At 40.2% G+C, this 21,072-nt stretch overlaps 1 protein-coding gene across 1 annotated transcript in view; it reads left to right on the forward strand.

The window, feature by feature from the left end:
• LOC141421609 (inhibitor of Bruton tyrosine kinase-like) overlaps positions 1–21,072 on the forward strand; it is a 221,229-nt gene that overhangs the window by 5,253 nt on the left and 194,904 nt on the right. Inside the window, exon 2 of the mRNA XM_074068285.1 lies at positions 17,202–17,297. Coding sequence (XP_073924386.1) covers positions 17,282–17,297 — 16 coding nt within the window. The 5' untranslated portion in view covers positions 17,202–17,281. The remainder of the gene's footprint in view (positions 1–17,201; positions 17,298–21,072) is intronic.

Genomic DNA, 21,072 nt, shown 5'->3' on the forward strand with positions numbered 1-21,072 from the left:
TATGTTGATTTTATATCCTGCTACCTTGCTATAGCTATTGATGATGTCTAGAAGCTTCTGAGTAGAGTTTTTTGGGTCTTTAAGGTATAGGATCATGTCGTCTGCAAATAGGGATATTTTGACAGTTTCTTTACCTATTTGTATTCCTTTTATTCCTTCTTCTTGCCTAATTGCTCTGGCTAGGAATTCCAGGACTATGTTGAATAAGAGTGGAGATAGTGGGCATCCTTGTCTGGTTCCTGATTTTAGAGGGAATGGTTTCAGTTTTTCTCCATTAAGTATAATGCTGGCTGTAGGTTTGTCATATATAGCTTTTATAATGTTGAGGTACTTTCCTTCTATTCCTAGTTTCCTTAGAGCTTTTATCATGAAATGGTGTTGGATCTTATCAAAGGCTTTTTCTGCATCTATTGAGATTATCAAGTGGTTTTTGTCTTTGCTTCTGTTAATGTGGTTTATTACGTTTATTGATTTTTGTATGTTGAACCACCCCTGCATCCCTGGGATGGCCTACTTGGTCGTGATGAATAATCTTTTTGATGTGTTGTTGAATTCGGTTTGCCATTATTTTGTTGAGGATTTTTGCATCAATGTTCATTAAGGAGTTTGGCCTATAGTTCTCCTTTTTGGAGGTGTCTTTGCCTGGTTTTGGGATAAGTGTAATACTGGCTTCATAAAATGTGTTAGGCAGTTTTCCTTCCCTTTCTATTTTGTGGAACAGTTTAAGGAGGGTTGGTATCAGTTCTTCTTTAAAGGTCTGATAGAATTCAGCAGAGAATCCATCAGGTCCTGGACTTTTCTTTTTGGGGCGACTCTTGATTGCTGCTTCAATTTTATTTTGTTTTACAGATCTATTCAGGTGATTAATTTCCTCTTGGTTCAGTTTTGTATGATCATATGTATGTAGAAATCTGTCCATTTCTGTAAGATTTTCAAATTTATTTGAATATAGGTTCTCGAAGTAGTCTCTGATGATTTCCTGTACTTCCATGGTGTTTGTTGTTATCTCCCCTTTTGCATTCCTGATTCTACTAATTTGGGTTTTTTCTCTCCTCATTTTAGTCAGGTTTGCCAGGGGTCTATCGATCTTGTTTATTTTTTCAAAGAACCAACTTTTTGTTTCATTAATTCTTTGTATGGTGTTTTTGGTTTCTATTTCGTTGATTTCAGCTCTTATTTTTATTATTTCTGTCCTTCTGTTTGTTTTGGGATTTGCTTGTTCTTGTTTTTCTAGGAGTTTGAGATGTATCATTAGGTCATTGATTTGGGATCTTTCAGTCTTTTTAATATATGCACTCATGGCTATAAACTTTCCTCTCAGGACTGCCTTTGCTGTGTCCCATAGGTTCCAGTAGGTTGTGTTTTCATTTTCATTGACTTCCAGGAGCTTTTTAATTTCTTCTTTTATTTCATCGATGATCCATTCTTCACTAAGTAATGAGTTATTTAGTTTCCAGCTGTTTGCATGTTTTTTGTCTTTACTTTTGTTGTTGAGTTCTACTTTTACTGAATTGTGATCAGATAGTATGCACGGTATAATTTCTATTTTCTTATATTTGCTGAGACTTGCTTTGTGCTCTAGGATATGATCTATTTTGGAGAAGGTTCCATGGGCTGCTGAGAAGGATGTATATTGTGTAGAAGTTGGGTGAAATGTTCTGTAGACATCAACTAGGTCCATTTGATCTATTGCATATTTTAGATCTTGGATTTGTTTATTGATTTTTTGTTTGGATGACCTATCTATTGATGATAATGGGGTGTTAAATTCTCCCACAACCACTGTGTTGGCGTTTATATATGCTTTTAGGTCTTTCAGGGTATGTTTGATGATATTGGGTGCGTTGACATTGGGTTCATACAGGTTGATAATTATTATTTCCTTTTGGTCTATTTCCCCTTTTATTAGTATGGAATGCCCTTCTTTATCTCATTTGATCAATGTAAGTTTGAAGTCTACTTTGTCAGAGATAAGTGTTGCTACTCCTGCCTGTTTTCAGGGGCATTGGCTTGGTAAATCTTCTTCCAGCCTTTCATCCTAAGCCTATGCTTATTTCTGTCAGTGAGATGGGTCTTCTGTAAGCAACAAATTGTTGGACCTTCCTTTTTAATCCATTTCATCAAGCGGTGCCTTTTGATGGGTGAATTAAATTCAGTAACATTAAGTGTTAGTACTGACAGGTATGTGGTGATTCCTGTCATTTAGTTGTCTTAGTTGTTTGAAGGTTTGATTGTGTGTACCTAAGTTGAGGTTACTCTCTACTGTCTTGCTTTTTCTTTTCCTGTGGTTTGGTGCTGCCTGTGTTTTCATGGTTAAGTTGTGTTTCACTTTCTGTGTGCAGAATCCCTTGCAGAATCTTTTGTAGTGGTGGATTTGTGGTCACATATTGTTTTAGTTTCTTCTTATCATGGAAGACTTTTATTGCTCCATCTATTTTGAATGATAGTTTTGCTGGGTAGAGTATCCTGGGGTTGAAGTTATTTTCATTCAGTGCCCAGAAGATCTCACCCCATGATCTTCTTGCTTTTAATGTTTCTGTTGAGAAGTCTGCTGTGATTTTGATGTGTTTACCTTTGTATGTTATTTGTTTTTTCTCTTACAGCCTTCAATATTCTTTCCTTAGTTTCTGAACTTGTTGTTTTAATGATGTTATGTCATGGGGTAGTTCTATTTTGATCTGGTCTGTTTGGTGTCCTGGAGGCCTCTTGCATCTGTATGGGAATATCTTTCTCTAGATTTGGGAAATTTTCTGTTATTATTTTGTTGAATATATTATGCATTCCCTTCACTTGCACCTCTTCTCCTTCTTCGATGCCCATGATTCTCAAGTTTGGTCTTTTGATGGAGTTGGTGAGTTCTTGCATTTTCTTTTCACAGGTCTTGAGTTGTTTAATTAATAGTTCTTCGGTTTTTCCTTTAATTACCATTTCATCTTGAGTTTCTGAGATTCTGTCTTCTGTTTGTTGTATTCTGCTTGATTGGCCTTCCGTTTTGTTTTGCAGTTCTGTTTCGTTCTTTTTTCTGAGGTTTTCCATATCCTGGGTGGTTTCCTCTTTAATGTTGTCTATTTTTGTTCTGAGTTCATTTATCTGTTTATTAATCGTGTTCTCTGTTTCACTTTGGTGTTTATACAATGCTTCTATGTTTTCCTTTATTTCTTCTTTTGCTTTTTCTAATTTTCTCTTTTTGTTGTCTTGGAATTTCTTGAGTGTCTCCTCTACATTTTGGTTGACCCTATCCAGTATCATCTCTATAAAATTCTCATTGAGTACCTGTATTATGTCTTCTTTTAAATTATTCTTGTGGGCTTCATTGGTGCCTTTGGCATAGTTTATCTTCATTGTGTTGGAGTCTGGATCGAGTATCTGTTTTCTTCATTCCCCTCTGGTTCCTGTACTAATTTTTTGCTGTGGGGAAACTGGTTTCCCTTTTTTTTCTGTCTTCCTGTCATTGTCTTTGGTATTGTTACTGTCCCTGTACTGTGTGCAGTTAAGTATTTTCTAGCTTGTAATAATAACAATGGTAATATTTAGAATGGAAGGGTGAGCTGAGATGTAAAGCAAGAAGTTAAAGAAAAGGGAAAAACAAATACATAGACAAGAAGGAGAAAACAGAACAGGGTATCAGACAACAAAGTTTCAAAGATATAAACAGGGAGCATTAGTGTACTAATCAACAGTAAGCTGAACAGACATTAGAGAGACAGAGAGAGGATTGAAAATCAAAAATAAAAAAATAAACATGAGAATTAAAATAAAAAATAAGTAAATGAAAGAAATATCTATATATAAAAGTGAATTAAAATAAAATGAAAAATGGAAAATTTAAAAAAACCCCAAAAAACCAAAAAACCTCCAAGTTCAAATGCAATGAAGTTTCAGTGTTAATAATTTGGGTGTCCATTTCAGTCTCCAATCCTAGAGATGGTGCCTCAGATGTTGTTCTGTAGTTGTCTCATCAAAGGGGACGCATAAAGTAGAACAAAACTACACACACACACACACACACACACACACACACACACACACACAAAAACCCACCAAATGTCCCAAGTTCAAATGCAATACAGTTTCAGTAAGTTTTTCAGCTCAGGTGTAATTTGGTTTTTCTCTCATCAAAGGTAGGGAGAAGAAGAAAAAAAAAGAGTCTGGAGACAGTTCTGAGAGTGGTATCTGCGGCTTTGGCTTGCCTGCCCACTGCTGTCAGCCTGCTGTTGCTGGTGGCATTATTTATGCAAATCTCTGGGGTGAGTTAGCACTCACCTGGCCCTGCAGGCTTTGTTTGCTTAGAGATCTCCTGTGTGGGAGCCTCTACTACAAGCTTTCCCCTTTCCAAGCACACTGGGAAAGGTGACACTGCACCCCCATTCTCAGGCCTGCGTGTTTATTTACAGTTCATGTGGGAGGTTGGTCTTCCCCCCTCTCTTGTGGAGTTTTCCTCCCACCGCCACTCTCACAAGCTTTCCTGCTCCTGGTTGCTGGGTGTGCGCCCCCCGCTCCCACCAGAGCTTCTCCTGCCTGCTCGGCTTGTTTATTTGCAGTCCCGGGAAGGATTCCCTTCCCCCAATCTTTGGCACTCAGTGCGCCCCACCCTCTCTCCCATGTGTCCTTATTGTTCTTATTGCTTATTAGTCTGAACTCTTTTTTTCCCCCGGGTGGAGTTCAGTCTGTCCAGGGGGCTATGCTGCTCTGGCCCAGGCTTGTCTGTGGGAGTACCGCGGTACTGCGAAGATCACCTGGTCTGCGTCCTCCCAAGCCATCTGGGCGTGGGCGACTGGCGGCCCCGGGGCCCTCCTGGTTTCTCCATTTAGCATGAAGTGGAGATTCTCTGCGCCAGCTGTAGGTGTGGAGGGGTCAAAGTTATGCCTCTTCTCAGTGATTATGCCTGCAAAGTGTGTCTCCAGCATCTCTTCAAGATTTCACTATAGGAGGCTCGCTTTCTGCTTCCTCCCTCTAGCTGCCATCTTGGAATCTCTCCCCCCAGACAGCATTTTAAATCTAATTCTGACCTCTCTAATTCTGGAAAAGATGTATAGCGGGCGACTTCTCTGATGTCATATCTTGTGTCTTTCCTACTCCTTAATTTATGGAACCAATCTCTGAATATTTCTTCTCTCAATAAAAACTTGCTTGCTTGCCTAGCAGGCGTGAGGCCCTGGGTGTGATTCCCAATACCCACAGACACACAGACACAGACACATACACAGACGCGCGCACACACACACACACACACACACACACACACACACACAAAAGATTATGTTAAAGAATAATTGAGAATAAGTCACAAGATAGATTTAGGGAATGTTGAATTTCAGTTGAGCTGGCTTTCAGTGTCTTTCCTGGGATGATCTCCCACCCTGCACTGTAGCACCAGCGTGACAAGCATTGCAAACAAATTGTAGTGTACATAACAAACCATGCTCTGAGGAAAAGCAGGGTCTAAAGTGTGGGGAAAGGATTAACTATTTTTGTTTTCTGAGAAGAGTTATTTTGTATTTTATTTTCTATTAAAATGTATTTAGTTTCGCCCCTGCCCCCCCCCCAAAAAAAAAACCACTGAGAATTCCCTATTTTCCAGACTGTTATTTAGATATGGAAAAAAAAGTCGATTTTGAGAGAAAAATCGGAAACTTTTCTCATTTGTTACCCTTCACTGCAGAGAGAAAAGGAAGATACAGTGGTAATATTGAAAAACCTACTGACTTCATTCATGGCTTTATGCAGGGGTTCAACTAATGTCATTAGGAATCTATGTTTTTCTCATTTTCAGCTTGTCTTTTTTGTGGGTTGGCTTCATTTTCAGGAAGATTCCCTCCCTTTAGAGTATGATCAAGTACCCAGAGGACTTGAACTTATTTCTTAGGTCAGGTGCTATTCTGGAATCCTCAAGAGGTGAAATGCATGTCCCTTCCCTTATGCCTAGATGGGTGTTTATGACTGCTTGAAGGAATATGACTTCCAAGACTAGGTCATAAAAATGCCACACACTTCCATTTTATCATTTTGAGATGTTTATTCTTAGAACCCACTCTCTAACTTATGAGGAAATCAAAACTAACCCATGCACAAAGACTATGTAGAGAATCCACATATAGATAGGTGCTCCAGTTGACAGCCCAGCTGAGGTCCTAGTCAACAGTCAGAAACAGCTGCCAAATGTGTGGATGAAAATGTTGGAAGGTAACTCCTGCACCTATTGAGTTACCCCAGCCTTTGAATCTTCCCAGGGGAGGCAACAGAATGTATGACTTCCTGAACCATAGAACAATGAGAATAATACCATGTTTTATGCCAATACATTTTGTAGCAGAGCAACACTAAGGATACTCAGGAGCAATTGTAAAAAGACCAAACAGATACAGGTAGGAAAAGCTAGGCCAAGCTTATTTTTATCCTGATAGAGTTGAATTTGGTTCATGATTGGTTCTCTGCCCTTTCCATGATGGTGGGTGTACAAGTAGACCAGAGGTATGTGGCTTAGTAGCCAAACCTTTAGCTTCAGTTCTCGAAATGCTGGGTGCCCCTTTCCCAATTCCATATAGGGAGAGGAAGCTTATCTGCTAAAGCTATCCCAGTTGATAAATCACAGCCTTAGATCACAACAATCCCTAAAGTGATCAATCACTGCTACTCCTCCAGTATCTTTAGAGGTATATTGGAGCAAAGGTGAATCTTCATGATCTAGGAAGATCAAGGTAGTATGGGTGGAATGGGAAAGAGATAGGGTGGATAACTAATGAATAATACAGGTATATGGTTTTATAAGGCATAGAAAAGGGTGGTGGCTAAGCTTAATAGGAGGGGTTAAGGAGATAATGGAGTGAGTTAGGTTGAAAAGATCTAGTTACCATTGTGTTGAGGGAGAGAAGAATAAGAGAAATGGAGAAAATTGAACAGACAGAAAACAAATGTAAACAAAACAAAACAAAACAAAAAATCCCAAGATGATCTGGCAATCTATTTACCACCTTAAAGTATAAGTAACAAGGGAAGATTATGGGTGAGTAAATAGAGATAGAAGAAAATATGAGCTCGAGAGCAGTTCTATTGTAGATGGGAGAAAAAGCATAAACGTGGAAGCTAGCAGGAAAGGGAAGGAGAAGATACGGTTTACAATTGAATACTGAAAGGCAGGTTTTGTGGCTCTCTTATGATGACTGCAGAGAAAAGGAAGTGGGGGAAGCAAACTACAGGGAAATTGAGAAAGAGTACAACATTACTCAACTCAGATGTACAGAAAAAACCCAATACAAACAAATGCATAAAAATCTAAACATTCAAAACTTAACAGTGACAAAAACAAGTTAGTATTAAAAAATTTAGAATCTTCTAATGCTCTCCTGAGTGGTTGTTTTTTTTCCCTCCTCAATGTCTTAGTCTTTCATTCCACTAGATGGCAGTCTGGTGGGATACTGTTTGCAGTCTGTGCTCCTTTTCCTGTGTGTGTGTGTGTGTGTGTGTGTGTGTGTGTGTGTGTGTGTGTGTGTGTGCGCTGTTTGCAGTCTGTGCTCCTTTTCCTGTGTGTGTGTGTGTGTGTGTGTGTGCTGTTTGCAGTCTGTGCTCCTTTTCCTGTGTGTGTGTGTACTGTTTGCAGTCTGTGCTCCTTTTCCTGTGTGTGTGTGTGTGTGTGTGTGTGTGTGTGTACTGTTTGCAGTCTGTGCTCCTTTTCCTGTGTGTGTGTGTACTGTTTGCAGTCTGTGCTCCTTTTCCTGTGTGTGTGTGTGTGTGTGTGTGTGTGTGTACTGTTTGCAGTCTGTGCTCCTTTTCCTGTGTGTGTGTGTGTACTGTTTGCAGTCTGTGCTCCTTTTCCTGTGTGTGTGTGTACTGTTTGCAGTCTGTGCTCCTTTTCCAGTGTGTGTGTGTGTGTGTGTGTGTACTGTTTGCAGTCTGTGCTCCTTTTCCTGTGTGTGTGTGTACTGTTTGCAGTCTGTGCTCCTTTTCCTGTGTGTGTGTGTGTGTGTGTGTGTGTGTGTGTATACTGTTTGCAGTCTGTGCTCCTTTTCCAGTGTGTGTGTGTGTGTGTGTGTGTGTGTGAAACAGAGAGAGAGAAAGAGAGAGAGAGAGAGAGAGAGAAAGAAAGAGAGAGAATTTGGAGATCTGAATACAATCCCAGTAAAGGTTTCTGTAGTTTGGGCTGTTATCTTGCCAGTCTCACACTATGCCCCTAAACTAGTAGCTTTCCCCTCTCCCAAGCCTCTGACTGCTTAAATCTTTTATTGTAATCTGTGTTCAGTCCTTTGTCAGATGTCTGTTCTGGTGGCACATCTCTTCAGTGGGATGGGAATGCTTAAGGCAGCTCCGGACAAAAATGCACATTGCTGTAATTTCTTAGATGGGGCTGTGGCTGGTGGTAGTGCTCCATTGGTCCAAAGGGCACTATCCTTTGTTGGCTGGGCACTTATATTTGGATGGGTTCACTCCCTGTATTCCTCTCATCCATTTTTCTACCAGGTTAAGAACATGCACTGCCCCCTTCACAGCTTCTGTGCTTGTGGCACAGGGGCTTTTCCACTCTGGGCTGCCTGCTGTGGCTTCTTTGCCCTGGGCCACACACTGCATGCCACATATTTTTTTTGCCTGGGCCATGTGCACCCTTGTTATTGGCACTTATGGGCACACTTAGGTTGATGGTTTCAAAAGTACTTTGCCTCCAGCACCAATCGTCTCAGCAGTTCTGTAGGAATCAGGTGTAATAAAAGATGTTCAAAATGATGTGTTCAGGAGGAAGAATGCCAGGTGAAGTCCCTCCATTGCATCTTGCCTCCAAACCTCCATAGATTAGTGTTGTCTATTTTTGAACTTTATATAAGTAGATTGACACAATAGATCTTCTTTTAAGCCCATCCTTTTCTTTCCTCAACATGTTTGTGACATTCATTTATGTTATTGTAACAGTTGTTAATTTTTTTTATTGCTGGTGGTGTCCTGTTGTATGACTACATTACAATTTTACTTATTCATTATGCTGTTGATGGACTTTTGGGTTGTTTCCACATATCGTGGTGTTATGCACATTCTTATTCATGTTTTATGATGTGGAGATTTCTTTTGGGTGTATTCCTAGGTGTGGAATTGGTGTTGTAGTATATGTGAATTTTCAGTTTCTCAGTTGATACTGTCAAAGTAGTTGCATCAGTTGATACTCCCTTTAGCAGTGGATGAGAATTCCTGTTGCTCTTCTTATCAATACTTGATATGACCAGTCTTTCTAATTTTAGTCATTCTGGTGAGTGTGTAGTACTATTGCTTTGTGATTCAATCTGTATTATCTTCCTGATTACTAACAGTGTTGGGTAACTTTCATGTTTACTTTTGCCATTTTGTTATCTTATTTTGTTAATTTCCCATTCAAATCTCTTGTCTATGTTTCTATGGCATAGAAACAAAGTCTTTCTGTTTTTATCCTTTTTCTTTACTTTTTTTTCTTTTTTTGAGGCAGGGTCTTGCTGTGTAGCTTGAACTCTTGATCCTCCTGCCTCAGCTCCTGAGAGCTGAGGCTTGTGCCTAAACTCCTGGCTTTCTGATGTTTTCTTACTTAGGCATAATTTATGAATTCTGTATTTGAGCCCTTTGCTGATGTGTGTGATCAAAGATATCCCATTCAGTGGTTTGCTTTTTTACTCTTGAAGGTATCTTTTGATGAATAGAAGTCCTTCAGGTAGTCTAATCTATCAAATCAATTTTCTTTACAGGCAACAGCTCTCAGTTGTAGGGTGATTTTGTCCCCAGATAGGTTATCAGATAAAATGCAAGACACCCAGATAAATATGAATATTAGGTAAACAATGAATAATATATCTTACTGTTCTCTTTTTCTGTATATACTTTTGTGTGTGTGCATATATATGTATTTTTTCTTGCTGTTTATTTGAAATTCAAATTTAACTGGCATCCTGTTGTTCCCCCCTTTTTCCTCTTAAGTCTGGCAGCCATACCTCCAGGGGATATTTGACACTGTTTTGAAAACTTTTGGTTGTCATAACTGGGTGGTGAGAGGGGGACCTGTTGACATCTAGAGGACAGAGGTCAGGGATGCTGCTAAACATTCTACAATGCCCAGGGCAAATCCCCATTACAAGAATTTATCTAGTTCAGGGCTGGCAGAGAGGTTCTGCCAGTGCCCCTGCCTAGCAAGTGTGAGACCCTGAGTTCAAACCCCAGTTCTGCCAAAAACCAAGCAAACAAAGAATTTATCTAGTTCAGAATGTCAATTGTATGAGATTGGAAAACTTGCTTTAAAGTTAGTGCTATTTGTGTGCCTTGAAGAAATCTTTCTAAACTTGAAGATAATGAAGATATTTTTCTATTACATTTTCTGAAAGATTTACTGTGTTGTCTTTTACGTGTGGGTCTCCTGGAATTGATTCTTGTGTGTTTATGAGATAGGGATCAAATTCATTTTTCCTTGTGGATACTCACTTGGTCCAGCAATATTCATTGGATGACTATTGTTTCCCACTCCTCTGCAGTTCCTCCTTTGCTATAAACCAAGTGTCTGTTACATAAGTGTCTATTTCTGCATTCTAGCCTGCTCCATTGCTCTAACTGCTTTTGCACCAGGACACACTACACTAGTCATGGTAGTTTTAAGTACTCTTGATGCCTGGTAGTATCTTAGATGGGTTTCTCTAGAAACAGACCTTGATATGAAGATTTGAGTGCAAGTAGTTTATTTGTGATACGATTCCTAGAAACATTAATTGGAGAGTGAGGAAATGAAACAGAAGAAAAGAAGGTAAGAAGATACAGGGTGTGCTGAGGAGCTAATTTACCCCTTGAGAAACTGGAGCTTTCTTTCACCTGGGACTTTTGGGACATACAGGACATGGCTCAACATTGTCATGCCAAAAGGGTCATGGAACTAGGTTATTTATTTGCCAACTCTCAGCAGTTATGGGTTGAAGCTACTTCAGGGCATTGGCTTCCCAACATTTCTGGTCTGCTGTATGCACTGGCTGAGCATGCTCCTGTAACCTGAGAAAGAGTTTAGGGCAAGTGTTATAGATGATTAGGATAAGGAAGCATTCTTACTTTGGTGATCAGTGGTGGAATATTTGCAGGACAACACCAGTATCACCTATCCTCCACCTTTTGAAATGATCTGATCCACTAATGCCCCACATTAAGCTCATTTAATCTTGTCACTTTTTCTTCAAGGTAGTGGACATTTCACTTTATAATAAAAGAAGTCTCATAAAGGGAGGTGTATTAGGGGGTTCTTCAGAGAAACAGAACCAAAAGGATAGAGATTGTATGTTGTAAAATCTCTCTTTATAATACATTCCCATCTACATATAATATAACACACACATACACACATATATATCTCATATATCTATGAGAGAGAGAGAGAGAGAGAGAGAGAGATATTTGTTCTAAGTCTGAAATCTGTAGAAAGGGCAAATAAGGCTGGTTATTCAGGTAAGAGTTGATGCTGCAGTCTTGAATTCCACGGGCTGAAAATTCAGGCAGGGTTTGTATGTCTAAAGATGTTTTTCTACTTCAGGATCCTTAGTTCTTGCTTTTAATATCTTTGGTAGATTGAATAAGGCCCATCTGTATTATGGAGAATAATTTTTTTAAAGTCTACTGATTTAAATGTTAATACTATCTAAAAATATCTTTTTAGGGACAAGTTATAATTGTTATAGTTGGTCCTGAATCATTATTAATAATCATTCACTTCAACCTTTAGCATCATTCCTGTCTACCCCCACTCCTTGACAAGCCTATCAGTTGGTTTAGGTTGTTTATCTAAGGGAGTGACCCAGACCTTTATCTCTGAGGTTATGGTATCTTTGTTAGGGAAACTGCATGCTACACTTATCACTGGGCATAGAATCATCAAGAAGCAATTCATACTCCTCCCTGGGCCATGATTGTGTTGTTATGTGGCAACAACTCTGTGTCTTCATGATAATCAGGATCACATGGTAACTTCACTGTTGCCTCCACACTTCTCAAGACAAACTTAACAAGACAGCTTGGAGTAATAGCTTTAGAATTAGCAGAACCCTTGCTATATCTCCAGCCACAGTGGGATTGAAGTAGGACCTTTAAGTGGGACCTACATTTGTGGGGGCAGAAAAGCCAAACTCTCCATGTGGATTACTAAGAATGCCTGCCTTATACTATGACTTGGTGACTCTGATATTATCCAGTTCGTATGGACAGCTTTGATCACATAGTCACTTGTGTCCTGAGGTCAGGCTTAGTATCTACTAGGGCTCAGTAACATTCTTATGGTAAGCAGTTCTCTGTTGTATACTGCATGGCTTTAATACAGAGCTCTAGAGACATGTGCTATAATTCCCCCATCAAAACCTATCAGCAAGTTCACATGATGCTCACATCTATCATGGAATCTGTTGACCAAGTGCCAGGGCTACTGATATAGCAGCCTAATCTGCTGCAGGACCTTCTCTTTTTTGGGAGATCCTCTGAAAACTAATAGCAGTCTTCTGAAACACTTAATAAATGGACCAGAGCAGTATTTCCAAGTGCTGTCTGCAAAATCTGAAGAGGCCTCCCAAGCACTGTTCTTTGCACTTCATGTCATCAATATAGTGGTGGACCATTGTGTTGTTTTTTAGAATGTCTGGACATAAAGGTCCTTTTGGACTATATTTAGAGAGAACAGGAAGGCTAATATAGTGTTGAGACAAGACTTCTCTTCTATCTCAAACTGCACTGATCTTTTTCCCTAATGGGAACTGAAAAAATACATTTTAATGATCAAAAGTTACACATCAAATGTCAGAGGTTGTGTTGATTTAGTTTAGTGAATATACACTATGCAAAATAACAGCAGCAACTGAGGCTACCAATTGGTAAAATTAGTTGTGGTCTGTTGCTATCTACCATAGATGTAAATTTGCTTTTCTAGAGGACTAATCCTTGTGTTATTTAAGTCTTTGAGGGTGCCACCAAAACTCTGCCATTTTACTTAGAATGTTTTGATATTTCTTATTGCCCTCTTGTCTTGGGGGAGGGGAGCAGCTACATAAGTTTCCTTTCAACCTTTCATGCTATAATATTTCTCTCTTGTTTTCAGCACTAGGGTTTGAACTCAGGGCCTCACACTTGCTCAGCAGTTGCTCTACCCTTGAGTCACCCCCTCCTACCCCTATAACGTATCTTATTTTATAAATCAGGGAATTATAAGAGTTCTGTTAGTTTCTAAGTACTGTATATACATACCAACTATACATTCAGGAACCAAGGATTGACCATAGGGTAGGTTGAAGGACCCAACTGACCTACTGTAGGTGGATTTAGGTTAGGGTTCCATTTATTACTTGGTGCTTTCAACTCTAAGAGGTGGGACACAATTGCATTTTGGTTTCTTTAATATTAGGACCAGCTCAGATCTTAGATCTAAGATCCCCCAAAAGTGCTGGGTATTTTGTAGGTCTCTTTGGCAAAGGATTAGAAGACTATCTCCTGAAAATCAGATTGAGTATAATTGAAGGACCCAGGGTCATCAGTTCTCTCAGATATAACTAGAGCAGCAAGGGACCAGAGATGGTATTATGAATTTATAAATTATGAACAAAGAGGGAAAAACATGATGCAAAAGTGATGCCAAATGCCTTGTTCTTCTAAATCCATTAGCTGAGTTTTGTTGAACACCACCCCATGTTTTCTGGCATGGGTGAATGTTCCCTCTCTGTGGTGGGACTGTGGTATCTAGATTACATCCCTTTCCATAGGGGCCAGGATTAGAAGTTAAATGCTACTGAGTGATTAGAAGGTGTCTCTCTGGCTCCTGAAATATTCTGAGTCCTTTGGTGGCAACTATCACCTGGGGGCCAGAAGTCTCCCTCTTAGGGTATTTGACTCCAAAAAAGTAGGTTTTCTGTCTCCCATGTGGAAGTGAGTCACAACAGTATGCTTCTTAACCTGCTAACTTTCCTGCACCAAAACTTACTTTAGCACAGGCTTGAGAATGCCTGAGTCTTTTTATCTGTCTTTGAAGTGGAAGAGTTGAGGAAACTCCTATGAAAACGATAGAATGTGGCCTTTTGGGAGCTTTCAACCAAAGACACAGGAGAAAGAACAGGCTAAAGAGCTCTATGGAAGGTTCTTTTGGGTAGTGGACTCAGGCAGGAAAGAGATCCCGTGTAGTTATTATCTACTGGTCACATGCTATGGTTTAGATGTGGTTTGCTCTTCAAAGCTTCACGCACTAGAAACTTGGCCTCAGTGTAACGGTATTGAGAGGTGGTGGATCTTTCAGAGGTGAAGCCCAGTGGAAGGTGATTAGGTCATGGGGGCATATGGCTGCATTGATTCTTTTTTTTTTTTTTGGTAGTGAGGTTTGAATTCAGGGCCTACACCTTGAGCTACTCCATCAGCCCTTTTTTACTGAAGGGTTTTTTCAAGATAGGGTCTTTTGAACTATTTGCCCAGGCTGGCTTTGAATCACAATACTTCTGATCTCTGCCTCCTGAGTAGCTAGGATTACAGGTGTGAACCACCAACACCTGGATGCTGCATTGATTCTTGTTAGAGTAGGTTGTTATACAGCAAGAACACTCCACGTGCTTGACCCCTTTTGTATAAGGCTGATTCCCTTGCTGTTTTTCTGCCATGTTGTATTGCATTCAGAAGGCTGTGCTATGCTGTTCGGACCCTTCAGCCATCAAAATTGTGAGCCATATTTTCTTGTAGAATACCCACTGTTAGATATTCTGTTATAGTAACACAAAAGTGACTAACATCACTCTAGGCCCACTCTCCACCCTGCTCTGGAGTCCATCTTGTAGGCTGTTTTGAAAGCTGCCCTTACCCTTTAGTTTGCTACCACACACATTGGCAGGAGTTGGGTAGAAAGAGAGTGAGGGGGTAGAATTTATTCACACACTTTCCCTGACAGACCCAGTCCAGTGTGGGTCTTCCTTCATCCACAGCCCACAGCTTCTATCCTGCAGCTACAACTAGAGTTAGTGGAGGTAGAACTTCAACTTTCTCCTGGTTTTCTTCCCCTTCCCCAGGTCACTTTAGGCTGAAGAGGCAGGCAGGCTGGCTCTGGGGTGCACTATCACCTCCCATTAGTTTCCATAACTTTACCTCCTTTGCAAATAGTTCCTCTGTCAAACTTTTCCTGAATAATCCTGTGTGATTGTGCCATCTGTCCCTGTGATGACCTGCCAGAAAGGCCTTTTGAGGATAAAGGCCAAAGAACAAGTCAAGCTGGTTGTTTTATAACCCGGAGGTAGGGTTGGTAATGGAAAACCTGCAGTTGGTCATGGTGCACTTTTCAGAGCCCAGCAAAGATAAGGTCATGTGCTGATGACCACAGCAGATTTTCACCAGGCCGCCTACCATGAAAACTAGCAGGCCTTAGCTTCCTGGCTCTCTGCTTCCCGATGCAATTATTGATGAGGAAACCAATCCAAAGTAGTGTAGCCAACTTTTATGTTGTATTCAATAGCCCTACATCCATGCAACAAAAACCAAAACCCCAAATGCTTTAGCTATCCAAGTAAGTTGAAAGTACTGAAAGGTTGAGTAAGGACGAAAGCCTTTTGTCACTTAATCAAAACCATGCACTCATTGAGTAATGGCTGTAGCCACAAATCACGTAATCTGGACCGAGATCTATAAGCTATTTTTTCCATCTCTAGTCTGCCTGGCTGAGAGATCTGGTGCACAGAAGGGCAGCCACAAACAGTTTTTGTAAAGAACATTCAGTCATGGGATACTTTACAGGGAGAAGGGAAAAAGTCCAGGTTTTTCCAGGAAAAACTGAGCCTGCTGTAGAACCCTCACACTAGCACATACATTCCCCCTGGCCCCTTTAACCTACTTCTTTCTCTTTCACTTGGTGCAGGGCATTCGTTTTGGTCAGTGCCTGTGCTGGATAGGCCTGGATGGTCCCTTCCCAGGAGTTGGGTGAAACCTCTTGTGCTGAGGGATGAAGTTCACACAACTATCTACTTTTGGCTTTCAGCATCATCTGGGAAGGAGCAAGCAATGGGAACAAACCCCAGTGACTCAGATTCAAATTTCTACTGCTGGGTGTTCTCAACTTTCCTGACTACCAACCCACATAGAGCTTGTTTGATGGGGCCACTGTCATGAGCTGAGCCAGGGCATCATTTGGTCCTAGATGGCAGGGCTAAGCAATGTCTAGCTTTCAGACCTCCTTACTGCTGTTATCCTGAGTGGTTTCCTTAGCACTGGGCCTGGAGGGTCATGAGGGTCTTCTGAACTTCCTGCCCTTGGGCACTGGCACCATAATCTTCTGGGAAGGTCTTTCTCACTGTGTTTTTTCTCTGTTCTGGGATTTGAACTCAGGGCCTTGTGCTTGGTAGGCAGGCACTCTACTGCTTGAGCCATGACCCAGTCTGGGGAAGGTCTTTCTGGTATAAGTGCTCTATTCCAGTTTATATTCTGGATGCCTATGAAGATGTTCAGAAGAAGTCTCTTGCTTCTTTGTGTTCTATGTTTAACCTTATCTATTATAAAAATCAATGTAACACCTTCATAAATATTAAAAAATACCCCAATACTGCCTGATGCCAGTGGTTCATACCTGTAATCCTAGCTACTTGGCAGGCTGAGATTGGGAGGATAACAGTTGAAGACTAGACTGGGTGAATGGTTAACGAGACCCTATCTCCAAAATAACCAAAGCAAAATGGACTGGAGGTGTGACTCAAGTGGTAGAGCGCTTGCTTTGTAAGTGCAAAGCCCCAACTTTGAACCCCAGTCCCATTCCCCCCAAATACCCAAACAATCTGATAATCACCCATTATCACATTGTTGAAGGTAGGGTACATTTCTTTTTCTTTTTCTTTTCCCTTTGCCTCAGCATTATGCTATACAGGAACTAGAGGCAGGACAATGGCTCCGTGTGAGAGAGGGTAGTGGTTTCAGAAGACTGGTCTTCATCCTGTCTTGTACTATGGCAGAATCGTAGTTTAATAAAAAAGAAGGGGCCGTATTGTATTAAGTATTGTATCAGAAACATTTAAAAAGGTTTTATTAAAAGTAAAGACTACCTAAGATTTCTAAAAAAATTAGTAAAATTTCAAAAAGAATAAAAAGGTTTTATTATAAAAAAACCTTCAAACATATACAAAAATAAGGATTATATAGTGAATCTAATATATCTATTACCCAGCTTTAACCATAATCAATACATGGCCATTTTAGTTTCATTTACACCTTTTATTCCCTTCTCACATCAGTTGCTCCTCCCGTGATTATTGTGAAGCAAACCCCAGACATGAACACTGGCGTCAGCCTCACAAAATCCTCAACTTGAAGTATGGATCCCAAGTCAGGTACTGACATGGTTCTAATTTGTACCCCTGGCTCACCCACTTCTCCAGTGATCTAAGCAAAACCTCATCTTGTCCTTTTCTTTACTGTGGGGAGTCAGGGGATAGGGCAGGGGCTTTTACAGGTGTTATCTCACAACCACTAGACATGTGAGAGATGAATCTCAGGAAGGTGTCAGCCCCACTTGATGGTTATGTCCAGAAAAATGAGGTGGTGGAAAGAATGAGAGCCATTAGGTAGAGAAAGAGAAGACCTGGAGAGGAATGACACTATCTTTGAACACTTTGAGGGGGTCTTGTGCTTGAGGTGTGAAACTTGCTCTGTGTAAACACAGTCTACAGGTATAGGTTCTCTGGGCAGAAATACAGGAAGCAGATTTTAGTTCTAAGAATTTTATAATCATCTGAATACTCAGAAAGTGGTGTAGACACTCAGACTCAGTGATCACAAGGTAATGAGGTAGAAAAATTTGGTTAGTGTGGTGTATGAGTAAGTTGACTACTAAGTTCCTTTGAATGAATATTCTAGTTGCTAAGAGGATCAGTGGCACAGAGAAAAGACTCTTGGCTAGGATTAAGGAACTTTTATCTTTCTAGGTCTTACACACACAATTAAGATTCTGGATAAGGGATAGCAGTAGTACGGTGTATCTCAGTATGTCGAGCACTTCTGTGTTTTATGACACAATCTTTTGTTTTTCTTCACTGCTGGGGATTGAGCCCAGGGTCTTGTGTATACTAGGCAAGTGCTCTATCAATTGAGCCACACCCCCATGTCCCACTTCTATGTTTTAAACAAGAATTAGTTTATTAAATATTGGCAACAATGGAATGAGATAAGTATACAATTATCTGCTTTTTTGGATATGCAGAAATGGAGGCACAATTAGAGAAGTATTTTGCCGAAGTTCGTACTGCTATTGTGTGTGGTAGAGCTGAGATCTGAACCCAGGCAGTCAGTCCCGGAGCCAACATGTTTAACCACTACCCCGTACTACCTTTCAAATATGAGTTTGAGTGCTTAGCTCTAATCAAATTGTATTCTAAGGTTTGATGAGATAGTGCACGTGAACTTTATAGAATGTCTTTACCACAAGATGATGGAACTCTCAGGGAGTTGAGAGGACTTCCTAACTTTCATCTCCAAATATCTTATTTTTATTACTTGTGGGTAGTGTGATTTTAGAGTTTTCCAGAGTCACTTTGTCTTTTGGTGAAATACTACCACTAAAAGTCTGCCAGTGGCGCTCACTCCAATTGGAGTCAGGTTCCTTCTCTCCTGAGGATAGCAACAGCTTTCCTATTCTTCCTGTCTCATTTTCCAACCATAGAACTTTGTCCTTGGCTAGCGCCAGTGGCTGGTCCAGAACCTCTCCCTTGCTACTCTTGCTATACTTTCTGTGCTCTAGCTTCTGCTTCCCTTGGTTCCACCAACCCCTCTCTCCCCTGTGCCTCTCCACAATTGCTGACTCAGCTTAAGCACTAAACCAGAGGTTAAGTTTTTTTTTTTTTTTTGCAATACTGGGATTTGAACTTAGTATCTGGTGATCCTGAGGCCGGCACTTTACTGCTTGAGCCACACCTCAGCCTCATTTTTTTTGGTGGCATTGGAGTTTGAATTTAGGGTTTCATGCTTGCTAGGCAGGTGCTCTAGTGCTTGAGCCATGAGCCATGCCTCCTATCTTCAATATTTAGTATATTTTTTTTTGCAGTGCTAGGAATCAAACCCAGGGCCTCAAACATGCTAGGCAAGCACTCTACTATTGAGCCCCATCCCCATCCCCAAATGTTGAGTTTTGCAGAGAAAGGGCTGGTTGCATCTCCTGGACCTGGATTGATTCTGCCGCACCTAGAGACACTGAGAGTTGACTGCTTAGCTCTTGACCCATACTGAGACTTTGATCAGGGCTGATTTTTTTTTTTGTCAGGGATAGAGAAACTTTACTCAATATTTTATAACAGTAAATGATGATAAATAATAGGAGTAATAACTACAATAATGATGACTAACAGCAACAAGAATGATGATGCTCAAGATGACAATAATTTTAATAATAGTAATCATTATGAGCCTGTGGAGATGGGACAATAGACTTTAACAGTTCATGAGTGAATTCTGGATACTTGTAGGGACTTATGGGGTGGTTTAGTGTTAGAATCATAATTTTTACACCTTGGAACTGGTTCTGTGAAGGCAAAGGCCAAACAGCAGGAGGAGAAAGAAAACCATTGTAAATTTGTCTTCCATTGACTTCTTAATTTCTGTTATATTTAAAAATATTCCTAGCTTCTTTGCAATTTTTTTGCATTACTGGGGATTGAATTCAGAATATTTTGCTTGTTAGGCAGGAGCTTTATCCCTTGAGCCACACTCCTGTCCTTTTGCTTTAAGTTTGCTTCATAGACAGGGTCTCTTGTTAACTTTGCCCAGGCTGGTCTCGAACCGTGATCCTCCTGTTATTGTCTCTCGACTAACTGGGACTACAGGCATGTACCATAACACCAAGCCCTGATTCTTTGCATTCTCAAGATTAAAAAAAAAATGTAGTATCCTGTTCTTGTTTCAAGAGTGCAATATTGTTTTAATCTCTCTTACAGCATAGTTTGTAAAAGAATTCTACCTGAATTTTCTCCATTTGCTCATCTTTTTTTGTCTGTTATTATTTTGTTGCTATTTTTCATGTTAAGGATATACTCAGATGGGATTTTTCTCTTTTGGTGGAACTAGGGTTTGAACTCATGGCTTTGCACTTGCAAAGCAGGTGCTGTACACCTTGAGCCATATCCCCAGTCCATTTTGTTTTGGTTATTTTGGAGATGGGGTCTTGCAAACTATTTCCCTAGGCTGGCCTTGAACTGTGTGTGATTCTCCCGATTTCAGGCTCCCAAGAATTTAGGATTACTGGCATGAACCATTGGTGCCTGTCCTCAGATGAGATTTTTGATTGCCTGGGTAAGACTGAGGGAATAAAAAGCTAAATAAAGCTCATTGATCATGAAATGCAGCTGTAGGGTGCTTTGGGCAGCTATTTGGGGAATCTATGATGTCAGTGTCTTTAGTTCGTTCCTCTGGGCTAGTAGAGTCTCCAAAGAGGGTGCTCTTGGAGTATCTTCCTTCCAGGAAGACAGACCTAGTCTAGTGTTCTGAGAGCATAGCCAGGGAGAATAGTTGGAGAGGAAGACAGATGGCGTGTCTTAGAATCCAGTGTTCAAGGTTGAGCCTTGTTTTCTGTATAGTGCACCTGCCTTCACCTTCACTGTTTGAAGCCTAAATCAGATATTCTATGTTTCATATTTTCCAGTGATTAAACCTCCAAGTTTTTGATGGAGTAATAAAGTGACTGAGTAGGGGGAGGGCTGGTACTCTTAGAATTGCTACTCATTTCTTTTGAGGTCTGATAATGTAAATCAGGTTAGTTTTCAATTTTCCCTTCAGGTGACACAGGAACTATTAGGTCTGTTTCATTATTCTAAAGTTTTATTGGTATTGCCTTCTCTTTGTTCTCTACCAAAGACAGAAATTCATTAAAAAAATTCTTTTTCTGACATTAAGAGTGGTTTTTGGAAGAAAAGAAGTATATATGTATGTTCAATGTGCTTTGTTCACCAAGTCTAGTTATAAATTTTAATCATGTGAAATTAAATCTTTTTGTTTTGGTGTGTCATTACTTTACCCTGATGTCTCCATTGTTTCTTTGATTTTATTCAATGATTCTCTGCTATTATCTATCTTTTATTATCTATATATTTGTCTGTGTATTTATTTTATGGTACTGGG

Source organism: Castor canadensis, chromosome 3 (assembly GCF_047511655.1).
Source record: "Castor canadensis chromosome 3, mCasCan1.hap1v2, whole genome shotgun sequence".
In the NCBI taxonomy this organism is placed as follows: Eukaryota; Metazoa; Chordata; class Mammalia; order Rodentia; family Castoridae; genus Castor; species Castor canadensis.